Here is a 25,872-nt window from a genome sequence, read left to right on the forward strand (position 1 = left end):
TTCTGAAACTTAAATTTTGATCCTAGATTTTCTTTTTTAGAAATGATTTATTTAGTCGTAAAAGTTGATCATATAAAATATTTTCAAGTTTTTAAAAGTTAATTTGAAAATTTTGAGACTTCCATCTATAAACCAATAAACTACATATCTAAATATAATTCCAAATTCTAAAAATTACAATTTAAAATTTTAAAATTTTCAATTCACATTTCAACATCAAAATCTACACCAGTCATGAGTTGTACTCATACGATCTCAATTTATGTGACAGTTCTTACATTAACCAATTTTTTTAATTAAAAAAATAATTTAATGAAAAATTACTTTTTTTTAAAAAAATCTAAAAATCTACAAAGTTGCACTCGTACAAGCTCAATTTATGTGATAGTACTTACATTAATCGTTTTTTAAAATTATATTACCTTTTTTTATCTAAAAATAATTTATTTATTTCTCTCTTTTTTGTGCCACATAAATTTTATTAAAACTAAAGAATATAAAAGATTTCAAAAGAAAAAAAGAAGAAGAAGCCTTGTACCTTAGTTTATCAAAGATTCTCTGTCTATACAGCCAGCCATATATATATATATATACAGGTGTATGTAATGATTCATACAAAAAATTAGAGAGGCTGTATTGAGTGTTTTGACAGTTGATTAGCTGGAAGCATTTGCTGATTTGCTCTTTCTGTGTGTTTTTTCCTCTTCTTCCACTAAGTTTAACAGAGCAGAAGTTCAACAGCACCCAAATATAGGTGATTCAATTAAAAAAACTGTCTTTTTTTTTCTTAACTTGAGCTATTAACATGAAATTGTTACTTAGAGATTATCTGTACACCTTTTGCTTTGTGGGTTTTTGTTTTTATACAATTTAAGCTTACTTGCTGATGAGAAATTTTCAAGATCTTATTTTTATTTTTGAAATTTGAGAGGAGGTTCAAGTTTCAATGTGTATTGGATTGTATTGAGAGGGGAAGGTTGTGAATTGTTTGTAGATTTATGGGTTTGGGTGGTTTTGATTCCTCTCATTGGGAAGTTTTTGGTTTTGTTTTGATGGTGGTTTTTCTTTTTTGTATATGAAGTCTTTGGGGGTGGCAATGAGGTGGGGAAGTGGTTGAGTTTTTTGGGTAGTGGGATTGTATATGTGTGTTTTGTTGTTGAAGATGAGTTGTGGTTTCTTGATGGATAGAGGGAGAAGGTGAAGAGGGGTAAGTTAATGGTTGGTGATTATTGTAATGGTCTAATCCTACATGGGGTTTGCATAGCTATTGGGCTCTCGCACCTCAATAGCTAGCTTTTGGGGTGTGGTTTTCCCGAGATTGTAACAATTGTGGTGTTTTGGGGTTGGTGTAACTGGTGGTTTTGTAGGGAATGTGAAGGAGAGCAATTTTTGTAGTGTTGGTTCAAGTTAAGAATGTGTGATTTGAAAAAAGGAAATGACTTTGGTATCACTCCCGCCTAGTTGAAGTGAGAAGCACTTTTTTGCCCATGTCAACATTCTTCATCTAATTAGGTAGATTAGATAAATGATCGAGCAATGATTGCATTTCTATTTAGTTTATCAAATCACATTAAATATTACTCAATTCCATATTTTGTGTTTAATAGATACACTTTGAATCACGTTGGAGTGCTTAATAGGTATCAACCTTAGTTAATGAAGACGCGTGTCAACTTTAAGGGGCCCTCATGTATTTGGCCTTTTTTTAAATTTTTGATAAGTTGTTTGATGACAATTATAATCATATTTAAGCTTTGATGTTGACTGCTAATTTGTTAAGCTTCTAGTTTTTGGATTGCTTGCTGAATTAGTCAAATGATTCTGGGTGGTGATTCTTTTAGGTAGTATCGTTATTTTAATTTGACAATAGACTTGTCTGGATGAAGTAAAATGATTTTTAATGGAAAATATTCTAACAGAATGTTTCACCTGAGGAAAATATTTCTAAATCTAGGATGTTTGGTTGGACATAAAGTTGGTGGTGATTCTTTTAGGTAGTGTCATTATCTTGATTTGATAACAGCCCTATCTGGATGAAGTGAAATGATTTTTTAATGAAAAATATTTTCAAATGTTTCACCCGAAAACATTTCTAAATCTAGGATGTTTGGTTGGACATAAAGTTGGTGGTGATTCTTTTCGGTAGTATTGTTTATCTTTTTTTGATACCAGCCTTGTCTGGAAGCATGTGAATTTTTTGGAAGACATTTATGTTTGTAGATTTATGGCTCGTCTACAATTCATAGTTCAGGGCGAATTTATTGCCAAAAAGTGGGACTTGTGAACCCGTGGCCTTTCCGTAAAACTTGATATTTTTTGAATATATTTTCTAAAGTTGGGTATAATGTTATCTGTTGGCACCTGTGCTACAAGAAGGCTAAATGGTGCACTTGGTTTAATGTTGAATTATTTACCTAGAGGGAATGAAAGACCAAAGACCAAAGACCAAGTCTGATGAAATAATCTGAAGGGAAGTCTGCGGTTCTGTGTTGATGGTGGTTTTCTCTGTGTATATGGACACTTAGGGTGGCAATGAGGAGCGAAAGTGGTCGAGTTTGAGTGAAGCTGGTGGTGCTACTATATGTGTATGTTTTGTTATTGAAGATGAGTTGTGGTTTCTTGATGGACAGAGGGAGAAGGTGAAGAGGGGAAAGTTAGTGGTTGGTGATTAATGTTATGGTCCCACAGTCACTACTCCTATGTAGAATCTAGGTGTCACTTAGGGATTTCATAATCAATGACATAGTATTAACTGGTAGCGTCCACCGTTTGTCTAGGAAGGTGGAACAAATTAGATCAGGGTTATTGATTGAGGCGGTGGAATGTAAGTGGCAACCCACAACAACTCTGTAAGCAAGGGTCATTAGCATTTGTTTAAACTTGTCATCCACTCATTCTTTATTAATAAAATTTACTTCTTAAAATTGGCACGCACAATTGTTTGAAGATTTGCTCCTTCTACTTGGTGCAATGAATTCCTTTTTGTGTTTCTTGTACATCAATACCCCCTCCCCTCTCTCGCCCAACAAACAAGAATGAGTAACTTCCATTATAATAGTTTCTTGTAATATCTCACATTTGGATGTAGATTTCGGTGCACGTATATTTGTTTTATGCCCACTTTGCAAAAGCAAAACAGTGTCTTTTGATATGTGAGTTGCATGTCTTGGCGTTATCCAGATTAGACATCTATGGATTAATTTCCTGTTGTGCTTTTTGCAGATGCAGTATCATCTATTGCAGGGAAGTTTTTCCCTTGATTTTATAGACATGATTTCTGAGCTGCTATGACATAAGTGGAAAATAAAGCTTAAGTTCCCTAATGTTTTTAAAAAGTTCAATGCAATAAAAGTTACATTTAGTCCCTAATCTCTGTTTGGCCTTATCTGTTTGTCCTGACTCTCATCAGTTCCAAACTTAGCAACCAAGATGATCCAGTTGTTCTCCAGATAATATTTTTAAGGCAGTTTTTTCTAGTTCTCCCAAAATACGGATTATTTATACTGTCAGCCCCTAATGCATGCATGATCTCTATCAGAATTCTCACATCGGTTGTGGATGTGTATATGGTCTCTTTGTATGGTCCTGATCAATACTAACTTCATGAGCTAGAGGCCCAAGGTCCATCACTTATAATGGTATCAGTGTCGGGCCAATCCTAATTCTTGGTTTATCCCATGTTAGATTCCAATATTATGTTGTCCATACGCCAGTTGTAGGCTTGAGCTTGGCGGTGGAGGGGGTGTTGGAATTCCCACATGGATGCACGATATAGTCTCTTTATATAGTCTTAGCAAATCCTCACTTCATGAACTAACTTTTGGGGTTGAAGTCCTAATGTGCATATCTTATGAACCTCTGGAACTTTGACCTCTTTCTCTAGTTTTTATGCCAGAATTGGATAGATCACATGGAAGGGCTCCACATGGGTGATTTTGATTTTGATTTTGATGAATGAATTTGGGATCCAAAACAAAGTGAAGTTGGGTGACTAAATTGCTGGAAGTCAATGTTCAGAGACTACATTGCATTTCTTCTAAAAAATATTAAGGACTTATTTATGTGGAAAACTAAAAACAGAAAGAAGAAAGGATTTTGTGCCATTTGTGTTGAAGAAGTCCCAACTTTTGGTGGTCATGTCAGATGTGATGCATGGGTAGACATTTTTCAGTTTGCTGTAAATCACCTTCAATTATGTTAGAAAAATGTGCTAGCACCTAAGCACTTGTTATAATCGGACCTACGCTTATAGATTGTATATTGCAAACTGTCATAACATGAGATTAAGTTTGATCCAACAACTTTTCGGTTTTTAGCAGTACATGGGACCTTTAGGTAAGTACTTAGATGGTTCTAACTTCTAACACACAAAGAAAGCTTTGGACGTGCTTTTTCATCTTTCCTACTGAGCCTGTACTCGTGTTCCTAGGTCTGGACTTCAGAATATGAGCCTATTTACTTCTATTATATGTGTTTCCTGAAAGATTTATGAAGGTTCTGACAAAATTCTTATTCTCCAGCTGGAAAATAAGTGTGATGGCGGTAGAGCTTGTCAACTCTGCAACAAGTGACAAACTCACTGAAATAGATTGGACAAAAAATATTGAAATATGTGAATTAGTCGCACGTGATCACAAGTATGACACTTTCTTTCAACTCTCAAATTATTATTCTAACTGTAGTACAAAATCTATTGGAAGTTTTAGATCTGTTAGCTAAAGTCTTTATCTGGCATACTTAGGTTATTCTTTTTACTTTGATTGTTACAGCATTTGTAAACATTCCTTTAAATAGAGACTTCACTGTTATCCCCTCTGTCTCATTTCATGTGGCGCATGTTCTTTTTTAGCATGTCTAAAAAAGAATGACACCTTTCTATATTTAGAAACAACTTCTATGACTTTTCATTTTATTCTTAATGAGATGATTTATAGTCACACAAATGTCTATGACTTGTTTTAAACCACAAATTCAAAAGTCTTTCTTAAATTCTGTGCTTACATCGTCATATAAAATGGGACGAAGGGAGTAGTATTTAGTGTCGAAAGTTACAAAAAAAAGGAGAAAAAAATAATGGAGCTCCCTGAGCTCATATTTTGCTACAGTAATTGAAAACTATTTTCCTCCCTAATATTTAAAAGAAAACGAATTTGCAAATTTCTTTTCTATTGCACCAACGAGGTGGCTATTCTATGGCACCTTAGTAAATGTATATGGTTAAACACTTAAACTTCATTTGCATGGTCCCGGGACATGCCGAAGTAGTAACCACATACTGAATTTATTATATGAGGATTGATAAGATAAACTTATATGACTTCTATATTTCTTAAAAATCTCCGGTTCACCTTCATTAAAAAAGAAAGAAAAAAAAGTCTCCGGTTCACTTGTTAAAACCAAGTTCTTGCTAGTCTGGGGTGGACCTCCAATTTTTTTGCCGAATAAGTTTTCTAACAGAACTATGACAGTATGACTTAGCATTATTCGCTACTTTTCAACCAAGCATTCAACTTCCATCTTATTGATGACTCAAGGATATGATATTGCTTTGATTTGAACAGGCAAGCTAGAGATGTCATCAAAGCTATAAAGAAACGGCTGGGAAGTAAAAGTCCAAACTCACAACTCTTCTCAGTAAATGTCAGTACTTTAAGATTCTCCAACGTTTTTCCATCTCATTAGAAATAATGTTGTCCGTTGATTCTATAACAATTTTTTTGCTGGTTTGGCAGCCTTTGTTGAGATAGTTCATTTGTTGGTTATACTTATTGGGTTGTTACGTAATACTGCAGTTGCTGGAAATGTTGATAAACAATATCGGAGAACCTGTTCATAAGCAGGTTATTGATACAGGAATCCTTCCAATACTTGTAAAGATAGTAAAGAAAAAGGTCTGCTATTTCTCACTTTTTATTTTGATTGCCCCCCTTTGTGTTCTTAAACTTTTCATATTTAGGTCTTTGCTAATTCTCCTATTATCTAAGGAAGTATTAATTTTTTCTTTCTTTTTATACAGTCAGATCTACCTGTACGAGAGAAGATATTTCTTCTTCTAGATGCTGCACAAACTTCTCTTGGCGGAGCTTCTGGGAGGTTCCCTCAGTATTATTCCTCATATTATGAGTTAGTGGTAAGTAAACTCACCTTAACCTTACATATAACTGTATCCTATTGAGAAACATCGACTTGTTGCACTCTATTGGGGAAAAAAAAGGAAGACTGATGAGACTAGATGCCGCGTGTAATCCTTAAAAAATATCTTCCTAATTTTGAGGATTGCCATCATCTGTTTCTTAAATACTTCATTCTACATTCAGTGTTTAAGCAAACCCATAAATAGCACATCTATTTTATGTAAACTCAGTATTAAAAAGTGAGAAAGTTGACCAAATGATGGCTTAAGAAAATTTTCGTAACTGGTAAGAGATTCTTTTAATGGTTAGTGTAATGCAAAATATTTGGGAGACTCTCTCTTATCATCACTCAAAGTATACAATGTTTTAAATACATGTGAAAAATAGGTTAACTATGGTAGCTAGATATCTAAATCCTTTGAATCAGCTACAATATTTTATATCAGGAAATATACAACGTACTTGATTTTGTAATACTCCCTCAAGCTAGAGCATAAATGTTGATCATACCCAACTTGTTACAAAGGTTATCAACCTGAGTTCCGTTCGATGCCTTTGTGAATAAATCATCTACTTGCTCTCCTGTCTTCGAAAAGTTAATTCACCAACACTGTAGGAAACACGAATACATCAATGGCTAGAAACCTTCTTCCCCGATCTAACATTAATCAATAGTTCATTTGACAAGCTCATCACACTTTCCACATTAAGAATGGATGCCTGCCTTAATGTATGAAACTACGTAGAGCAATGCAGGAAACCAGAATAGGAAATTACCTGCAGTTCACCACACCAAGTGCTGGCTTTAGTGAATTAGCAATGTTTAGTCCAACTGTGCTTCACGTAGCAAGTGAAATTCAAATTCTCCTTGATTTTCTCACGAATTAAATGGCAGTCAACCTCAATAGGTTTGGTTCTTTCATGATACACCGAATTTGAGGCGATAGGGAGGGAAGATTGATTATCACACCAAAGTTGTGCCGGAGTAGGATGCATCAACCCAATTGCAGTTAGAAGATGATGTATTCACATAATCTCACATGTGGATTGTGTCATTGCTCGGTATTCAGATCCTGCATTGGAACGAGATACAACACTTAGTTTCTTGCTTCTCTGTGATATTAAGTTTCTACCAACAAAGACACCAATAACCAGTAGTAGATCTTCTATCAATCTTTGATCTAGTTCAATTAGTATCTGCAAAACACACATGCCAGAATGCCCATTGTTGTTATATAATGTACCAAGTCCAGGGGTTCCTTCTAAGTAGCATAGGATCTGTTCCAGTACTGCCCAATATTTGACTCCACTCCTTCCTAAAATAAACTGGGGTTGGTTAGGAGAGAGTGGAAGTCATATAATTGACTTCATAAAGTTTGCATGGTTATCTATTTTGTAGTGCCTCTTCATTTTTGTTGTCGACTGTTACTCCCTTTGCCCCAATTTATGTTGCGCACTTTCCTTTTTAGTCCCAAGAAGAATGTCACCTTTCTATAATTAGAAACCACCTAACTTTAAAATTGCCCTTTTACAGAGCCACACAATCGTCTAAGATTTATTTAAGACCATAAATTTCAAAAGTCTTCCTCTTTTTCTTTAACTTTGTGCCAAGTTAAACGGTGCCACATAAATTGGGACGGAGGGAGTACTTCTTTTTATGAACATCAATTTGTTTGCTTACAGGGTTTGATTGGATATTCCATTTTTTAATTTGAAAGGGTGAAGAATATGGTTCTCGTATTATTGCAATAAAATTTGGCCCAATACTCTCATAGTTCTTTTCTGAAGGCATTTTACCCCTACTCAAAGAATTATTTAACTTTGTATTTTCAACGGCGCAGGGAGCGAGGTCATCTAACATGCATCAGTAAGAGAATTAATAAAGTATAGCTTTTAAATGTGTAATATGAGTTACTTGTAAATTCTGTGAATGCAATTTTTCTTCTTTACAATGAAGTATTGTCTGCACCATTGCTATTTTTGTGATGGTGTAAAACTCAGAATACCCTGGTAATGCTTGAGATTTGACTTTTCAGAGTGCAGGCGTGGAGTTTCCTCAAAGATCTCTTGTCTCCGCTGAACCGCCTGCACCCTCAAATGAGAATAGAAATAATCAAAGAGACAACGATCATGCTAGATGTGAAATGAAATTCCCACAAGCAGAGCCTCAAAAAGTTCCGGACAACAGGTAAATGTCATAGCGTCTCAGATTTTTATTAGGAGAATGAGAAAGAATTCTTTACTACAATTCTCTCTCTTAGTTTGCTGTACCAGGTAATATTAGTGGCTAAAGACGTTGATGAATTAAAAATTAGCTGCCTCCTCAGTTGAGTAGTAGTGGCCTGAATGAAGGAGAAGAATTCCATATTTTATCCCTTTTCTGGTTCTATATCCTCACTCTTGGTGCAAGCTGCGAGCTTGCTTGTTCTTTCCATGGATACTTCTACCCGGACAGAGCCTGTATATTCTGAAAGAAAGCTCCTATTACATATTCAGGCTCCTATAGAACTTCTATAACATTTTTTTCCAACTCCTCTCCCTATAGCTATATGTTCTGAAGATGTCGTTAGAAGATTATTTAAGTTGGGAACTTAAAAATGATATATAGAATGTTGTAGTATAAAAAATTTCACACTTTGGTCCAACCAGCTGTTGTTTCATAGAAATAAACTTATTAATTAGTAAGTGAAATTAAATGTGTTTGTGCCCAAGGTGAAGGGGGTTCGACAGGTCTACTTTGTTGCATAGCATCATTTCAACAAAGACCCAACCAAGAAAATCCATCTTGCGTAAAACCCCAAGTATTAAGAAGAAGCAGAACCAAAATATCCATAGATAGCCTATACTCTTCCCTTCTAACGAAATAGTCAGAAACTCAGAAGTCGAGAAAGCCTGAAAAATCAACTTTCTTCACTTATTTGAGGTCTGTTTATCATCAATTTCTTCCCTCTTTATTATAGTTTCATATTACTCCTGTTCTCTTACTGCCTTGCAGTGTTTATTGTTTAGTTTACGTTCTTCTTCTCACTTTTTGATGAACTACATTCTCCTTTACACTTTTCTCCCTGCATAGCTTCTTTCCTTCATCATCAAACTATTTGCATATGTTCTTGACTCGCTGCTTCTCCATAGTCCTAGGCGAACCAAAATATCCATAGATAGCCTATTTTATTTTATCTTTAGAAGTCAAAAAGTATTTTAGTAAGAGAGCTTCTATATTGTGCAGTATCCTACAGAAGGCTGCCACTGCTCTGGAGGTTCTAAGAGAAGTCCTTGATGCTGTCGACCCTCAGCATCCTGAGGTATGTTTGTGTAATCTAACATTCGTAAGTTTAACGTTCTTTAACAGGGTTATGTACTGTGGTTGGTATAAATGGAATCATTTTCTCTTCTTAAGTTACCGTTGACAAATCTGCTACCTTATGTTTTATTTTTAGTGAACTATTGTAGCTTTTGAAATTAATGGTTTACTTGGATGAAGTAAGCTGTTGTCCAGGCAATTCTGTTTGATTTGCTCTTCATGTAAGATGTAAATCTATGTGTGTCAGAGATATGTTTACCGGGAAGAAAGTAGATTTTGTATTTAGTTGATTTTCTTGGCATGACAAATTATTTTTTGTGTTATTGTATTTGCACCGTCAATATCTAATGTGCATACAAACGTGCCATTTTTCGTCTGAGTTAGATATGGTCTTAGTTATATAACTGTGCACATTGGGAGTATTGTTTCCAGCTTTCAGTCATTCCTATCTGATAAGCAGTTTTGACTGTAATTTCTTTTCCTGTTTTCTTTGGAGAAGGTAATATAATGTTATTCAAGTTTGGAACCCAGGAGGTGCTGAGATATGGACTCTAATTTCTTTCGTTTTTTTCCCAAAGGGAGCAAAGGATGAGTTCACGCTTGATCTTGTGGAGCAATGTTCGTTTCAAAAGCAACGAGTAATGCATCTTGCTATAAGTTCCCGGTAATGCTTCCAGACTCCTGACATCAATTGCTATATTCTGGTCAGTCTAGAAGCAAGGAAAAACCACCTTCTTTGCACCAAATGACTTCTTGATAGACCCTTTCATTTTTTATTAAACACTCTTGAGTTAGTGACAAAGGGAGTGCTAGATTAAGATGCATCTTCATAAGGGGGCATATGCAAAATTAGGCATCAGTTTAACTCTACACCCTCTGCTATAGGATTTCCTTAGAGTTTGCTTTGTTTCTTTCCTATTCCAGACAGTGCATCAGAGACTTTTACGCTTAGGTTTCTTTAAGATGGGAAGAGAAGGGCTGTGTTTGTTCAATTACTGAAGCCAAAGTAAAATTAAAGAACAAGTGGAATAAACAGAGAATGGATAAGCTAGAGTTCACTGTTCATCTCTGGAGTGTTTTTTAGTTTTTTTTATCAGTGCTATACTCTCGGGTTTAAATTGATCGTTCAAGAGAAGAAATGAAAATGTGATAAGAAGCACAACCGAGATGCAACATTCCATCTTCTTCTCTACATTGGATAAAATATTGGAAGTTCCCAGGATATTGAATCCCCCTTCCCCCCAACTCACAAATATGGACAAATATGTGCAACTTCAAGAAATAGGTGCATCACCATCTGAATATCCTAAAAGAATCTAATAGAAGCAGCACAACTACCCATCAGAAGAAGTAGAAAAAAAGTTGAGTAAGATTAGAGGGACTTGCACATTTTGCACAACCACCCTTCACTGCATATGATGTTGAAGATTAATCCTTGCTCAAATATTCCAGGGATGAAAAGGTGGTCTCCCAAGCTGCCGAGCTGAACGAGAAACTTGATAGAGTTCTCAAAAGACACGATGCACTTCTTTCTGTTAGACCAACCTCTACTTCAAATCCACATGATCATGGCCTGTCAGAAGAAGAAGAGGAGCCTGAGCAGCTTTTCCGAAGGTAATGCCTTTTTACAATGCCAAACTTAATGTGGAACTGCAAGAAATACACTGGTAGTTTCTTTTTAATACAATAAACCATACCATCAATAAGAAGTAATACCAGAATAACTAAATCCAGCCATAACTAATCCCACTATAACTGGTCTCATCATAATTTGTCGTCAAACCAAATGACCCCTTACATTTCTCACTTTCGCCCACCTCATAACAATCAGCCTTTTGTACTTAGATGAGTATTGTTTGTTTTTTAACAATAAGCTCTACTCGATAGGATAAGAAAAGGAAAAGCTCGGTTACAACCGGAAGATGAAGGCAGCAAAGTAGAACGTCCTTTTGGATTGCTAGGATCTGCAGTTCCAGGGGATATGCTACATCGTCCCCTTATAAGACCGGTGGTTTCAGAGCAGAAGCAAGAAAACAACATTGAAAAAACAGCTGCTGTAGCAATTCCTCCACCACCTGCAAAACATGCTGAGAGAGAAAAATTCTTCCAGGATAACAGGTCTGATGGCTCGGCTCCATCCGGTCACATGAGGGGTCTCTCCTTACATAGTCGCAACGCCAGCAGCTCTCGCAGTGGCAGCATTGATTTCAGTGAATAGTATGCTTTCTTATGTTATATGTTTATCCCTTTTTTATTTGAAGTTTCTTTCACCTGTATCAAGCTTTCTTCTTGAGTGCCATTTTAAGATATGTATGTGGATATTGTGTGGGTTGAGGGTTGGAAGTTATCAACATTCTTATATGCCAGTTTAAATTTGACAATCTGTTACATACATATACTATACAACAAACATTTGTCTGCAGCTTCTCAGTTTTCTACTATACCTGATTTTTTTTTATCTCAGGTTCAAAACTCTGCGGAGATTAAAAAAATACTAAGTGATTTTTCCTATCTGTCCTAGCCTGGGTGGACAGAGTTACATAGTACTTGTTGCTGGTGGGAAGTGGGCAGGTATTCTATGGAATTAGTCGAGGTGCGCATAAGCTGGTCTGGACACCACGATTAAAAAAATAAAATAATAAAAAATAAAATATTTTGAAACTTCTAACGTATGACAAAGAACATTACATGAGCACATAATTCCATAATTAAAGATTTCATTCTGTTGAAAGATATGCACATATATAACTATTTATTTGGCAAAAGCTCTCTATTTTGTATAAAGTTTAAGATTTGAAAAATACGTACTAAGAATGCTTTTATTATGTAGATTGAAATTTAAAAATTACTAATTGTTAAGCTCTTAGATTGCCTTCAATTTTTTATTTTTGATGCCTTGACTCTTAGTTTCAATCAAGTAAGAAAGGGAGCCTTTTTTTGTTATAGCAATGGGTATAGACTTCTTCCCTCCGTTGATTTAAATTAGATTTCAGATTAATTTATATAGAGTGACTGCCTTCATTATGTTGTTGGTAGCTGTCAAGTTGCACTTCACGAATGTGCCTTATGCTCTTGAAATTCTATCTCATCCTCATTCATTCTAGTTAGTAGATTCAGATTCGTATCAATTAGGTCACTATCATTAATACCGATCTCATCAAGAAGAAAACTTTTAGGCTTCTTATCGAGGAACTTGTTTAGAATTACCGTGATGAAATCAAGAAAGATAAGAGTTTATCGCTAGGTATTTGACCAAATAGGATCGTTCAGTTCCTACCAATCTTTTTTGCACAAATCAATCATCTTTTTTTCTTTTTGGAAAGGAAGGAATGCATGAAATAAGTCTTTTCTTTCTGAATTCGCTCCTCTCTTCTTGCTTTGAAAATAAAGAAAGACCTTTCAAATTTAAACTCGATTTTAGTTTGTTATTAAATGCATTGATTAGCGTTAAGAACTCGTCAATTTCTATTGATAGTAGTGTTTTTGTTGTTACAGAATCTATGCTACAAAATGAATCTAGTCACCATACACCATCCATTGTAGCTTGGACTATGACATACGAAACAAACTACAATTATTAATTATAGACTTCTTCTATTAATCTGGAAAAAAATTAATTTTCAAGTAGCTTTAAAATGGGTGCCTTAGAGTTTAAATATTTGTACATTTGATTATGAATTTATTGATAGTGTAGTAGTTTCCTTTAATTTTTAATTAGTAAATATAGTACATATATTAAAGATTTTATATTTAAATAATTTTCTTGTCTTTTATAATATTTAAAAAATGAAATATTATAAATAATTTTATGTAGCAGGTCTCTTTGGAAATGGATTTTATACTGAAATTTATATTAATGAAAAATTTTATTTGCTAAAATGGATGGTAAAAAGCAATAATTTCTTTTTCATAAAACCAAGTAAAATAGAATGGAAGGATATGCCTAAGACAAAANAAAATATTTTGAAACTTCTAAGTTCTAACGTATGACAAAGAACATTACATGAGCAGATAATTCCATAATTAAAGATTTCATTCTGTTGAAAGATATGCACATATATTACTATTTATTTGACAAAAGCTCTCTATTTTGTATAAAGTTTAAGATTTGAAAAGAACATTACATGAGCAGATATGCACATATAATTACTAATTGTTAAGCTCTTAGATTGCCTTCAATTTTTTTATTTTTGATGCCTCGACTCTCAGGTTCAATCAAGTAAGAAAGGGAGCCTTTTTTGCTATGGCAATGGGTATAGATATGGCAATGGGTATAGACTTCTTCCCTCCGTTGATTTAAATCAGATTTCGGATTAATTTATATCGAGTGACTGGCTTCATTATGTTGTTGGTAGCTGTCAAGTTGTACTTCACAACTGTGCCTTATGGTCTTGAAATTCTAGCTCACCCTCATCCACTCTAGTTAGTAGATTCAGATTTGTATCAATTAGGTCACTATCATCAATATCGATCTCACCAAGAAGAAAACTTTTAGGCTTCTTATCGAGGAACTTGATCAGAATTACCGTGATGAAATTAAGAAAGATAAGAGTTTGTCGCTAGGTATGACCAAATAGGATCGTTCAGTTCCTACCAATCTTTTTTGCACAAATCAATCTTCTTTTTTTCTTTTTGGAAAGGAAGGAATGCAGAAAATAAGTCTTTTCTTTCTGAATTCGCTCCTCTCTTCTTGCTTTGAAAGTAAAGAAAGACCTTTCAAATTTAAACTTGATTTTGGTTTGTTACAAAATGCATTGATTAACGTTAAGAACTCGTCAATTTCTGTTGATAGTAGTGTTTTTGTTGTTTCAGAATCTATGCTACAAAATGAATCTAGTCACCATACACCATCCACTTTAGCCTGGACTATAACATACGAAACAAACTACAATTATTAATTATAGACTTCTTCTATCAATCTGGAAAAAATTTAATTTTCAAGTAGCTTTAAAATGGGTGCCTTAGAGTTTAAATATTTGTACATTTGATTATGAATTTATTGATAGTGTAGTAGTTTCCTTTAATTTTTAATTAGTAAAATATAGTACATATATTAAAGATTTTATATTTAAATAATTTTCTTGTCTTTTATAATATTTAAAAAATGAAATATTATAAATAATTTTATGTAGCAGGTCTCTTTGGAAATGGATTTTATACTGAAATTTATATTAATGAAAAATTTTATTTGCTAAAATGGATGGTAAAAAGCAATAATTTCTTTTTCATAAAACCAAGTAAAATAGAATGGAAGGATATGCCTATGACAAAAGTAATGTTTTGGAAGAAATTAATTATGTTTTGAAAATCTAAGTTGGACTATTATTAATTTATATAACTATTAAGTGATAAAGATAATATTGGGAGAAATAAAAATCTTTTAATTTGTTAAACCAACAGTAAAAATAATAATTTATTTTTAATAAAAGCGCAAGTAAAATAGAATAGAGGGAATATGCTTGAAATAAAAGTATGTTTTTGAAAAAAAACTCAAAATAATTTTGTTAATAATTATTATGCTTTTACTAAATATGTTTCACTCATATGAGTCATATGAGGAAATAACATAATTAGTTGGAAAGAAATATATCAAAATTTAACATTATTTCTATATATGATTGGAAGCTGAAGAAGTAAATAACTTAACATTATTTCTATATATGTCATAGAATTTTGAAATAGATAATAAGTAATAAAATTTATGTTTATTCCTATTTTGCTTCAATGTCATACCTATATATATTCACTTGCATCCACTTAAAAAATCAGAGTAACAATTATTGAGGAAATTAAAATGGCTTCTCCTTTTACTTCATATTTTCTTCCTTTAGTACTTGTCGCAACCATTTTCAACTTTCAAACTTCTTTATGTGACATTCGTGCAGATGAGGCATTAATAACAGGTATATGTAGACAAGTACAAGATCTTCAGTTTTGCTTAACCACTTTTAGACAAATTATACCTTCTCATCCATATGTTCCTGAAGAAGTAACTCGAGCTGCTATCATCAAATCATTACAAAATGCTAATGACAACCATGCTTTCGTAGAGACAGCTAAAGCAAATGCAAAAGACAAAGAGACCAAAGATTTGTATAGTATTTGTGACAGCAGTTATGGATTGTTGATAACCGTGCTTCAAGATGCTGCTAAATCATTAGCTAACAAGGATTATAATGGCTTAGAAAATGACCTTTCAAAGTGTCCCCAATTTGTGAGTGACTGTCAGAATGTACTTGGTAGTAAGACAACACCTGAAATGTTAGATAGAAGTAGAAAACAATTTGATCTTGTATTAATGGCAAAAATTGCTGAACAACTCATTAAAAAATAGGTAGTGTATATAATTTATTATAAATTAATTTGTCTTTCTTGAAAGCTAGTAGCTAATTAAGAGGAGATTATTGATATTTCAATAAATCATTCTTACTTTCTCAAGTGACTAATTATATCAGGTCTAAGTATATCATTTTCATTTGGCCTTGGGATATTTTTTCAGCTTACTAGTTAGAATTTTTTCTCTCAATTACTCATTTATTACCTTTTTATTTATGATTTAATTAATAATGTGTAAGTTAATAGTAAGCCTTAGAGCCGCAAATCCTAGTGATTCAAAAGGATGTTTTACTTGGCTGAAAATACATACGACCATCATCTTATGTGGACTTTTACTTATCCATAATGAAATGGAAATTTTATGTTATATTGATATTAACACAACAAATCAATTAATTTATTTTTATAATGGTCAACAGTCAACAGTCAACCGTTTTTATAAAGATTTTTTTTTTATTAAACAAAAACACTTTTTAATTACATATGAGTTTGAAATCACCACTTCAATTATGAAAGATATGAAGCTCACCAAGTGAGTTAGTTCTCAACTCCGTCTTATATGAACCTGTGAAACAAGTTATGGTATATTTTTAGTATTTTTTTTTTTAATTTTAAATCAATATATAATTCTTCAATATATTTGACTTATCCAAAATAAAAAATAAAAATTGAACTAAACTATCATCACCTTCTATTTTTTTGTTAGGTATTACTGGCATAAAAGTGTAAATGAAATTAGCATGCATGACTGATTAAAGCTTGTTTCATTTATTTTTATAAAATCTTATTCAACTCAACCTCATGATCATAAACCTAAGAGGATGATTTATTTGTCTTAATACATCATATTTCTTAATTAAATGAAATTACATAAGTTTCATGATCCATATAGAGCTAGTCCACTCGATCATGTTAAGACACTACAAGTGATAGATGTTTATTTCTTGAAAAGCTTAATCCCTCTCCAACGAGACTCCATTCGATCAGACTCATTATCTTGTGTATAAACTCCAAATTTGAAATAATGATGGTCTCCACCTCTTCCGGATGGTTCATGCTTGAGATTTCCATTAATATAAACCTTTAATTTACTTGCACCAACATCATGAATCACATTTAGTCTAATCCATCTATTATAAATATTTGATTCAATAATTTTTTCTCTATAGTAATAGAGAGTTCCATCGTAAACTCTTAACATTAAAGTTGTGGATGATGGTGATGCTCCAAATACTTGCATTATTGACACACCAGATGAACCACTTGGCACATAGAAATATCCCTCAAATTATCGAACACCTGATGAATAATCATTTCCCTATATAATAAATAAATAAATAAATAAATCAAAAAATAGTCACTAAAATATTAGATACTTTCACTATAAGAGAACATGTAATAGCTACGGAATTTGTCTGTTGCTAATTTCTTGTTTTCTAATAGTAATCTCAATTAGGTCGATCAAAAATTCTTGTGACCTAAAGGTTATATGCTCCAATGGTCGAATTTTGACTCAATCGATCTAACCAACAAGGATGGAGGATTGTGATGTACAAATGAGACACATGAATACATAATCGATTGAGTCAAAATCAGACCATTGAAAAAAACTACTATGTCATGTTATGATTACATAGTAATTGTCAATATAATCGACCACAACAAATTTGAAATTAAACCAATACATAAGTAATTGATGAATTTTTCTTTGAACATTACCGTTATACGAATTTCAGAACGGGGTTTTGTTTGGCTAGAGGTAGTGTGAGGCTTGTCAGTCTTGTAAACCCAAAATTTGTGTACTCCATCAATGAAGGAATACCTTTGATTCACAGGCACATCATAAGGCTTTTGAATTTCGAAATTGCTTTGGCTAATAGATATGGGAGTGAAACCATCAGTAGGATCAGCTTTGCAAAACAAATGGTTTTGAATTACAATTAATTGGAAAAGAGTGAATAATAGCAATGGAAGATAGGTAGAAGAGTAAACCATGTTTTCTTGATGGAACTAAACACAATGGATTCAATTTTTGTGGAATGATATTAACTTGAGTACTAAACTTGTCTATTTATAGGGAAAATTTATGATGGTGACACATATAATTAACATCATTGGGACATATTGCATGAATATGAATTGATAGGACTAAGATTGAGTGTTTGCCACTTGGTTTTGTACGTTTCTTTCACATTCAATGATTTTGAATGGATTAACGACTTAAAAGAGAAGTCTAATTCATGAAACAATGGCCTATGCAGGATTTTTGGTCAATAGTATCGGCTTATTTTGGTGAGTTTAGGTCTAAGCTATTCTTGTGGTAAGACTTTACTTGTTATAGTCTTAAATTGATGTATGATTTGTAGAATATTATTTGGAAAATGTATTTGCATATATTATATCCTAGTGTTGTCAGTAATTTGTATGAACAAATTCAGGAAATTACTAAAGTATCATGACTCGAAAATAAATTAAATAATCAATTAAGTTTTTCTATATTTAAATTTTCAGTTTGTGTGCCTAATAAATTATTGATGAAAATCATTTACACTCCCAAACTTTAATTTTAAAAAAACAAACTCACTCCTCAATTTTGAGAAATAATTATTCTCTCTATTTATACTATGATAAGTCTATTTTATGATCCTCATCAATTTTAATCTTCCATCTATATAATATAAGTATATATTTATATATAATACTTTATGTTAATCTTTCATCTACATGCTTTGTAATTTGACCTTAATTGATCTATGTTCTCCAACTTATGGGTGTGCATAAGTAGGCATTTAAATTTGTATAAAGTTAAACAAGTAGACACACGTGTCTAACACATGACATAATATAAATCAGTTCGAGTGTATCTCACACGAATTGTCATATAGAAAGTGTGTGTCTACTCGTCAACTTTACATAAGTTTCAGTGTATATTTGTGTACAACGAAAGTTGGAGGGCGTAAATGACAGCTAAAGCCAAGTCAAAAGGGCACGTTTATATAATTATGTTTATCTCTTATTCTCTATTATCTATGTAGATAAATGAACTTTGATTGTCATTAATAATTTTAAAAAATATATATAATCTCAAATTTATTTTCATTATAATAAAACTAATCTATTAAGAAATTGTTAAGAAATATATATTTATTTTTATTAATTTTTTTTTTATTACTTGCATCAAAATATATTTATAAGGCTATCATAGTATAGATTCCGTTAAATTTATTACATTATTTTTTGTTGCGTTCATTTTCCCTTTCCTTGTTTGGATGAATTAAATATTATTTTAATAAAAAAATTATTATATAGATTAAAAAATAAAAATATTATGATATTAAAGAAGTCCAAAAAAATATAATAAAGGTTGATAAAGTGAGAGTATAATAGACATTTAAAAAGGTCAATTAGGAAAAAAAGGGAGAATAATTATTGAACAACTTTCACATATAACAAACATAAAAATCATATTTGTACGTTATAGCTATAGTTTGTATAATTGCACTCCATAGCAAATTTTATGTTTGCTATAGAGCTTTGATTTGTATAATTTGTATATCGAATGGGTAATTGTATACCGAAAATGACTAATTGTATACCGAATTAAATGGCAAAAAAATGAGATATTTACTGCGAATTACAAATAAAATAAACTATGACTATAACATTTTATTTGAATTAATAATTTGTTATTTCATACAATTTTTTCATTTATTATTTCTCAAAGTTCAGGAGAATTTGATTATTAAAGTAAAATTTTGTAAATGATTTTCACCCCATAAATTATGATATTGAAAAATCATACCCTTGATTTTTATAGAGTCAAAGAACTGAAAGGTGATCCCTACTAAGGCTGGGCATTGGATCGGAATGGGACCACCGGACCGGAACGAATCGGTACCGGACCGGAACGGGACAGTTTGACCGGGTTGTTGACCGGTACCGGAATGAACCGGACTGGAACTACCGGGATGGAGGCTCAGTTCCGTCCCGTCCCACTATATACCGGGATAGAACCGGGACGGACCGGAACGGAACGGGATGGGATAAACGGGACGACACATATAGCTATTTCAAAAAATAATTTTTTTTTTTGAGTTATTTTGAATTACGAAAATACGAATGTTTTTTTTATTTTTCTAAGTTATATTAGTTTATAGTATTTAAGTTTTAAAATTTATAATAATTTTACTTAAGTTTATTTTAAAGATATTTTTTTTAATTTTTACGTATCTAAGTTTGTAAGTTAAGTTTAATAAAGTTTTTTTTTTTTAGTTTTTGAGCTTATGTAGTTATGTTATAAGTTTTAAAGATTTGAATCTTTTGAAGTTTATACGTAATTAAGTTATACTTATAACTTGTAAGTTAAATAACTTAAATTTGTAATTTTAAAAAAATTAAATAAACAAAAAAGAAATGCTAATAAAAGTAAATAATGAGAAAAATATTATTTTTTATTTTAATTAAAAAATGATTTACCAGGACCGGACCGGAACGGAACCGGGATGAACCGGTACCGGTATACCGGTACCAAATCATGGTACCGTTCTGTTCCATGTACCCGTTCAATGTATCCCATCCCGTCCCGAATACTACCGGACCGAAACAGACCGGAATGGTACCGGAACGGACCGAAATGGTACCGGTACAACCCGTTCCGGTGCCCAGCCTTAATCCCTACATTGTAAGAGTGTAACATGTCCAATCGTTAATTCATTTGCTAGATGACTTTTTCTTTGAACGTTCGATATGAGTGAAAAAAGAATAAATATATTACGTTAATATACTTAGTTATATTTTTTGGTTGTGTATATTTTTACCGTTAATATTTTAGAATGTATATACCCCTAGGATAGACAAAGGGACATATGTCATTATTTTAATGGTCTATCCAAATTTAATTTAATTTTTACCCACAATTAAAAAAACCCACCCATTTTTTCATAATTTTAAACCATCCATAACCCGGTTAAAAACCCTCTTCTCCTTCATTTTTTCTTTTTTTGGAAAGGAACGAATGCATAGAAGAAGTCTTTCCTTTCTGAATTCGTTCTTCTCTGGTCTTGGTCTGAAAATAAAGAAAGACTTTTCAAATTTATACTCGATTTTGGTTTGTTACAAAATTCATTGAATACAGTTAAGAATTCGTCAATTTCTATTGATAATAGTATTTTTACTATTATAGAATCCCGTGCTACAAAATGAATCTAGTCACCATACACCATCCAATTTAGCCTTTTTAGTAGGGAAAAAGGATAAATATACCTCCAAACTATCAAAAATGGTATTTAAATACTCTCCATTATACCTTTTTAGAACACTAATGACCTTATCATCTAAGTTTTGGGTTGTATTCTATATATATATATATCCTTTGAACTAACGGAAAGACACATGTCATAACTTATCGACCTATTCAAAATTTATTTATTGTCAAAAAGGGAAAAACATTCTTTTAAAATAAATCAAAAAACTACAACAATCAAATTAACACGAAGAGAGTAAATTTACATATGATGAATTAACAAAGAAAAGAACAAAATCATGAATCATTATTCAAAAACCTAAAATTATTAGAGAAAGAAAATGGATGCCTTGTGGTAGGCAATAAGTTGACTTTGAATTAATGGTGTGTATTAATTTTTCTGAAACTAGCATAGATAAGATACATTGTTTCTTGTTATATATGGATCTCGTAAATATAAGACATAATACATAAACATAACCCTTAACTTGACGTTAGCTTGTAACTATGATCTTTAACTTTGAATGTGTACAAGTAGACACTTAAACTTGTATAAAATTGAACAAATGGACACATTCATCCTACATGACACCCTATATGAAATTTTTGTGTCCTACGTGGCATCTTACGTGTATTATGCCATGTAGGGCATGTGTGTCTACTTGTTCAATTTTATACAAGTTTAAGTGTCTATTTGTGTACACTCAAAGTTAGAGGACATAGTTGTCCGCTGAAACCAAGTTAAAGGTCATGTTTATATATTATGACTAAATATAAATTTGTAACATATCCAATTGTTATTTATACCCCTAAATTTTATTTTAAAAAATCAAACTCCCCACCTTAACTATGAAAAATAATCATTCTCCTCCTTATCATAATTAATATTTTAATTTTTTATTTTCGAGTAATTACTTCTAAACTCTTCTGGAAGGTTTCTTTGAAGTTTGAGTAGATCACTAGTGACTAGACTATCAATTTCACACCAATCATGTGGGCTGGCTGCTAAGTGATTGGAAAAGCTGACTTTTCTGATAAATATATGGTGCTCGTCACGGTTTATTTTTACTTGTCACTGTTTAATTTGACATATTTATTACGAAAATAATTATTGATATACGTATTTTATCAAATTATTCCTATTAAATAATGTTTAAAATTCAGTCTTGGAAAATGAAAAATAAGTATTTAATGGTAATGGTAAAACATGAAAAAAAAAAATTAATTGTCTTTTCTTGATATGTCAAAAGTGACAAATAAAAATGAAAATTTATTTTAGGAATAAGTACAAGTAAAAGTGAACGGAAGGAGTATTATAGAGATATTTATTACTCCCCCGTCCATGTAGAGATATTTATTACTCCCCCGTCCATGTTTACTTGTCCACTACACTATTTTGGAATGTCCAATCATACTTTTCCATATAATAAAATCAACGAATAGTTTAACATTTTGTGTCTATTTACCCTTGCTATTAAATACTAATCTTATTTTTAATGTTTAAATGAATTGTATTTAATAAGGGTATTTTGGTAAAATTATCCCTATCATTTATCGCTTCTTAATCCCTATGTCAAGTAAATAATGAATAACTATTGTTGGACGGAGGAAGTACTTCATGAAGCCTTATGAGATGTTTAAATATCTGAAAATAATAAAGTGGCTCAGTAAGTTATGTCGTATTGCGAATCAACACAAAAATAATATCTCATTGATGATCTTTGGTACAGTAAAGTGCACAATATTGTAAAAGGTTGTAACATTTGAATCATACGTCTGTTAAAACATGATAATGTAAGAAGTAATTACCAAGTGAAATAGTGCATCTCGACAAGCATAAAATTTACTGGATCCTCAAGTCCAAACATCAGAAAATGTCACACATTTAAAAATTAATGGATGATGTACCCAAAACTCTGATATTCTTTTTAGATAGGACTTTGATGACGTGAAAATAATTTCTTATAATCACGTATAAATTTAATAGAAAAAAATGACATTTTTAAATCTTTTATGTGTAAGAATAAATTTTTCTTATAAAAAGTATAAAAAACTAAAAGTAAGTTTGTATAGGCTACAAAACCAAATATCTCACTTATGACAAGAGATAATATCTCAGATGATCAGTCAATTAAGAATTTAAAGTCACTCAACTAAGATTTTTTTCTCATAAACTCACTCAACCAATGGTTTATACAAGAAAGTCATTCAATGTCTTTGGAAGATGTTCAATTGAGGTCATTCAACTAAGAAGTCTAATTATACCTTTTCTAAAACCAATGCAAGATGTTCAATTGAAGTCCCTTTGCCAAATAACTTACCACTAAATAAAATAAAATAAATTCCTTTTTCATGTTATACACTTATTGAATTTTCTTAACATAAATTCTATTATCATGACAAATGGAGTCCAAATTTATTGTAAGTCACATTGTCAAATCTTAGTTATGATATACTTTAGTAATTTTGTAATTTCTAACTACACTATGATATACAATATGCCAACACATTTTCTTGACAATATTCTACAAATCAAATATCAATTCAAGACTATAACAAGTAATAAAGTCGTACCACCAAAATAGTTTAGACCTAAACTCGCTAAAATAAACCGATACTATTGACCAAAAATCTTGCATAGGCCATTGTTTCATGAATTAGACTTCTCTTTAAGTCGTTAGTCCATTCAAAATCATTGAATGTAAAGAAACGTACAAAACCAAGTGGCAAAGACTAATTAACATACTCAATCTTACTCCTATCAATTCATATACATGCAATATGTCACCATCACATATTTTCCCTATAAATAGACAACTTTGGTACTCTAAGTTAATATCATTCCACAAAAATTGAATCTATTGTATTTAGTTCCATCAAGAAAACATGGTTTACTCTTCTTCCCATCTTCCATTGCTATTATTCACTCTTTTCCAATTAATTGTAATTCAAAACCATTTGTTTTGCAAAGCTGATCCTACTGATGGTTTCACTCCCATATCTATTAGCCAAAGCAATTTCGAAATTCAAAAGCCTTATGATGTGCCTGTGAATCAAAGGTATTCCTTCATTGATGGAGTACACAAATTTTGGGTTTACAAGACTGACAAGCCTCACACTACCTCTAGCCAAACAAAACCCCGTTCTGAAATTCGTATAACGGTAATGTTCAAAGAAAAATTCATCAATTACTTATGTATTGGTTTAATTTCAAATTTGTTGTGGTCGATTATATTGACAATTACTACGTAATCATAACATGACATAGTAGTTTTTTTCAATGGTCTGATTTTGACTCAATCGATTATGTATTCATGTGTCTCATTTGTACATCACAATCCTCCATCCTTGTTGGTTAGATCGATTGAGTCAAAATTCGACCATTGGAGCATATAACCTTTAGGTCACAAGAATTTTTGATCGACCTAATTGAGATTACTATTAGAAAACAAGAAATTAGCAACAGACAAATTCCGTAGCTATTACATGTTCTCTTATAGTGAAAGTATCTAATATTTTAGTGACTATTTTTTGATTTATTTATTTATTTATTTATTATATAGGGAAATGATTATTCATCAGGTGTTCGACAATTTGAGGGATATTTCTATGTGCCAAGTGGTTCATCTGGTGTGTCAATAATGCAAGTATTTGGAGCATCACCATCATCCACAACTTTAATGTTAAGAGTTTACGATGGAACTCTCTATTACTATAGAGAAAAAAGTTATTGAATCAAATATTTATAATAGATGGATAAGATTAAATGTGATTCATGATGTTGGTGCAAGTAAATTAAAGGTTTATATTAATGGAGTTCTCAAGCATGAACCATCAGGAAGAGGTGGAGACCATCATTATTTCAAATTTGGAGTTTATACACAAGACAATGAATCTGATCGAATGGAATCTCGTTGGAGAGGGATTAAACTTTTCAAGAAATAAACATCTATCACTTGTAGTGTTTTAATATGATCGAGTGGACTAGCTCTATATGGATCATGAAACATATATAATCTTGTTTATGTAATTTCATTTAATTTAGAAATATGATGTATTAAGACGAATAAATCATCCTCTTAGATTTATGATCATGAGGTTGAGTTGAATAAGATTTTATAATAATAAATGAAACAAGCTTCATCTTGCATGTTTTCTTTTATCATCTTTTATATATATGCAGTAATACCTAGCTAACACTAATATTGGAATTATTGAAGAGGTGAAGATGGTATACTTCAAAAGTTTTTTTTTTAGATAAGTCAAATATTTTGAAGAACTATTCATTGGCATAAATAAAAATTGTTGAAATTATAACCAGACTCGTTTTTCAGGTTTATACAAGAGGGAGGACCAACTCACCCAGACATCACGGTAACAAATAAATGATTTAGTGACAATAATATAATCTATCGTTATATTGTATTGGGATAAGGCATAACTACTTCCAAACTATACCCGAAATTCTAATGACACACCTAAACATAATTATGGATCGATTACCCCTTAAACTATTTTAAAATAGAATAGATACACTCAAATACTGACGTGACGTATATAGTATGCACACTCTCTTTAAGGCAATTAAAGGTTACAAAAATAACTTTGAAAATAATTAACAAGTACAAATGTCATTTTTAATTGGATATTACTTAATTAATTAAGTCTAATTAATTAGACTCCTTCTTCATCAAATAACTCCTCATGGTGGATCATCATCAGCAAATCATCAACAACATAAAGAGTTGGCAAAATCATCATTAGAAAAAAGAGATTCAGAATTAAGAAAGAGAAAAAAGGAATTTTAGTGAAAAAAAGAAGAAGATTTAATGCTTAAAAAGAAGATGAGGTGTGTAATA

The 25,872-nt window shown here is 31.8% G+C and overlaps 2 protein-coding genes and 2 pseudogenes across 4 annotated transcripts; 3 read left to right on the plus strand and 1 right to left on the minus strand.

Annotated features, from left to right (window-relative positions):
• Window positions 1-543: 543 nt before the first annotated feature.
• Window positions 544-11,857, plus strand: LOC125849826 (TOM1-like protein 5). 2 transcript variants are annotated; one of them, XM_049529794.1, is made up of 11 exons: window positions 571-684; window positions 720-754; window positions 4,521-4,637; window positions 5,562-5,640; window positions 5,793-5,891; window positions 6,017-6,130; window positions 8,171-8,322; window positions 9,361-9,436; window positions 10,014-10,099; window positions 10,888-11,049; window positions 11,323-11,857. In XM_049529794.1, exons 3-11 carry the CDS (start codon window positions 4,537-4,539, stop codon window positions 11,651-11,653), a joined length of 1,200 nt encoding a protein of 399 aa, XP_049385751.1. In that variant the 5' UTR covers window positions 571-684; window positions 720-754; window positions 4,521-4,536; the 3' UTR covers window positions 11,654-11,857. The 2 variants fall into 2 exon arrangements, with proteins under 2 accessions (XP_049385750.1, XP_049385751.1); XM_049529793.1 differs by having other exon boundaries at window positions 544-754.
• A 3,372-nt stretch (window positions 11,858-15,229) lies between these two features.
• Window positions 15,230-15,769, plus strand: LOC125849809 (uncharacterized). Its single transcript, XM_049529779.1, has one exon. The coding sequence runs from the start codon at window positions 15,230-15,232 to the stop codon at window positions 15,767-15,769; it is 540 nt and encodes a 179-aa protein (XP_049385736.1).
• Window positions 15,770-16,600: 831 nt separating this feature from the next.
• Window positions 16,601-17,786, minus strand: LOC125849822 (citrate-binding protein-like; annotated as a pseudogene).
• Window positions 17,787-23,856: 6,070 nt separating this feature from the next.
• On the plus strand, window positions 23,857-25,163 carry LOC125849834 (citrate-binding protein-like; annotated as a pseudogene). The gene is made up of 2 exons (XR_007444713.1): window positions 23,857-24,175; window positions 24,577-25,163. The product of XR_007444713.1 is annotated as a citrate-binding protein-like (transcript).
• The last annotated feature ends 709 nt before the right edge of the window (window positions 25,164-25,872 follow it).

Source organism: Solanum stenotomum, unplaced genomic scaffold (genome assembly GCF_019186545.1).
Source record: "Solanum stenotomum isolate F172 unplaced genomic scaffold, ASM1918654v1 scaffold11069, whole genome shotgun sequence".
Taxonomy (NCBI): domain Eukaryota; kingdom Viridiplantae; phylum Streptophyta; class Magnoliopsida; order Solanales; family Solanaceae; genus Solanum; species Solanum stenotomum.

Excerpts from the sequence above, each read along its gene's own strand:
- LOC125849826 (XM_049529793.1), top strand. The coding sequence starts at position 4,537 with ATGGCGGTAGAGCTTGTCAACTCTGCAACAAGTGACAAACTCACTGAA. Across the intron at positions 4,638-5,561 it reads TTAGTCGCACGTGATCACAA|GCAAGCTAGAGATGTCATCA; the intron begins GTATGACACTTT and ends TGATTTGAACAG. Across the intron at positions 8,323-9,360 it reads CAAAAAGTTCCGGACAACAG|TATCCTACAGAAGGCTGCCA; the intron begins GTAAATGTCATA and ends TATATTGTGCAG.
- LOC125849809 (XM_049529779.1), top strand. The coding sequence starts at position 15,230 with ATGGCTTCTCCTTTTACTTCATATTTTCTTCCTTTAGTACTTGTCGCA.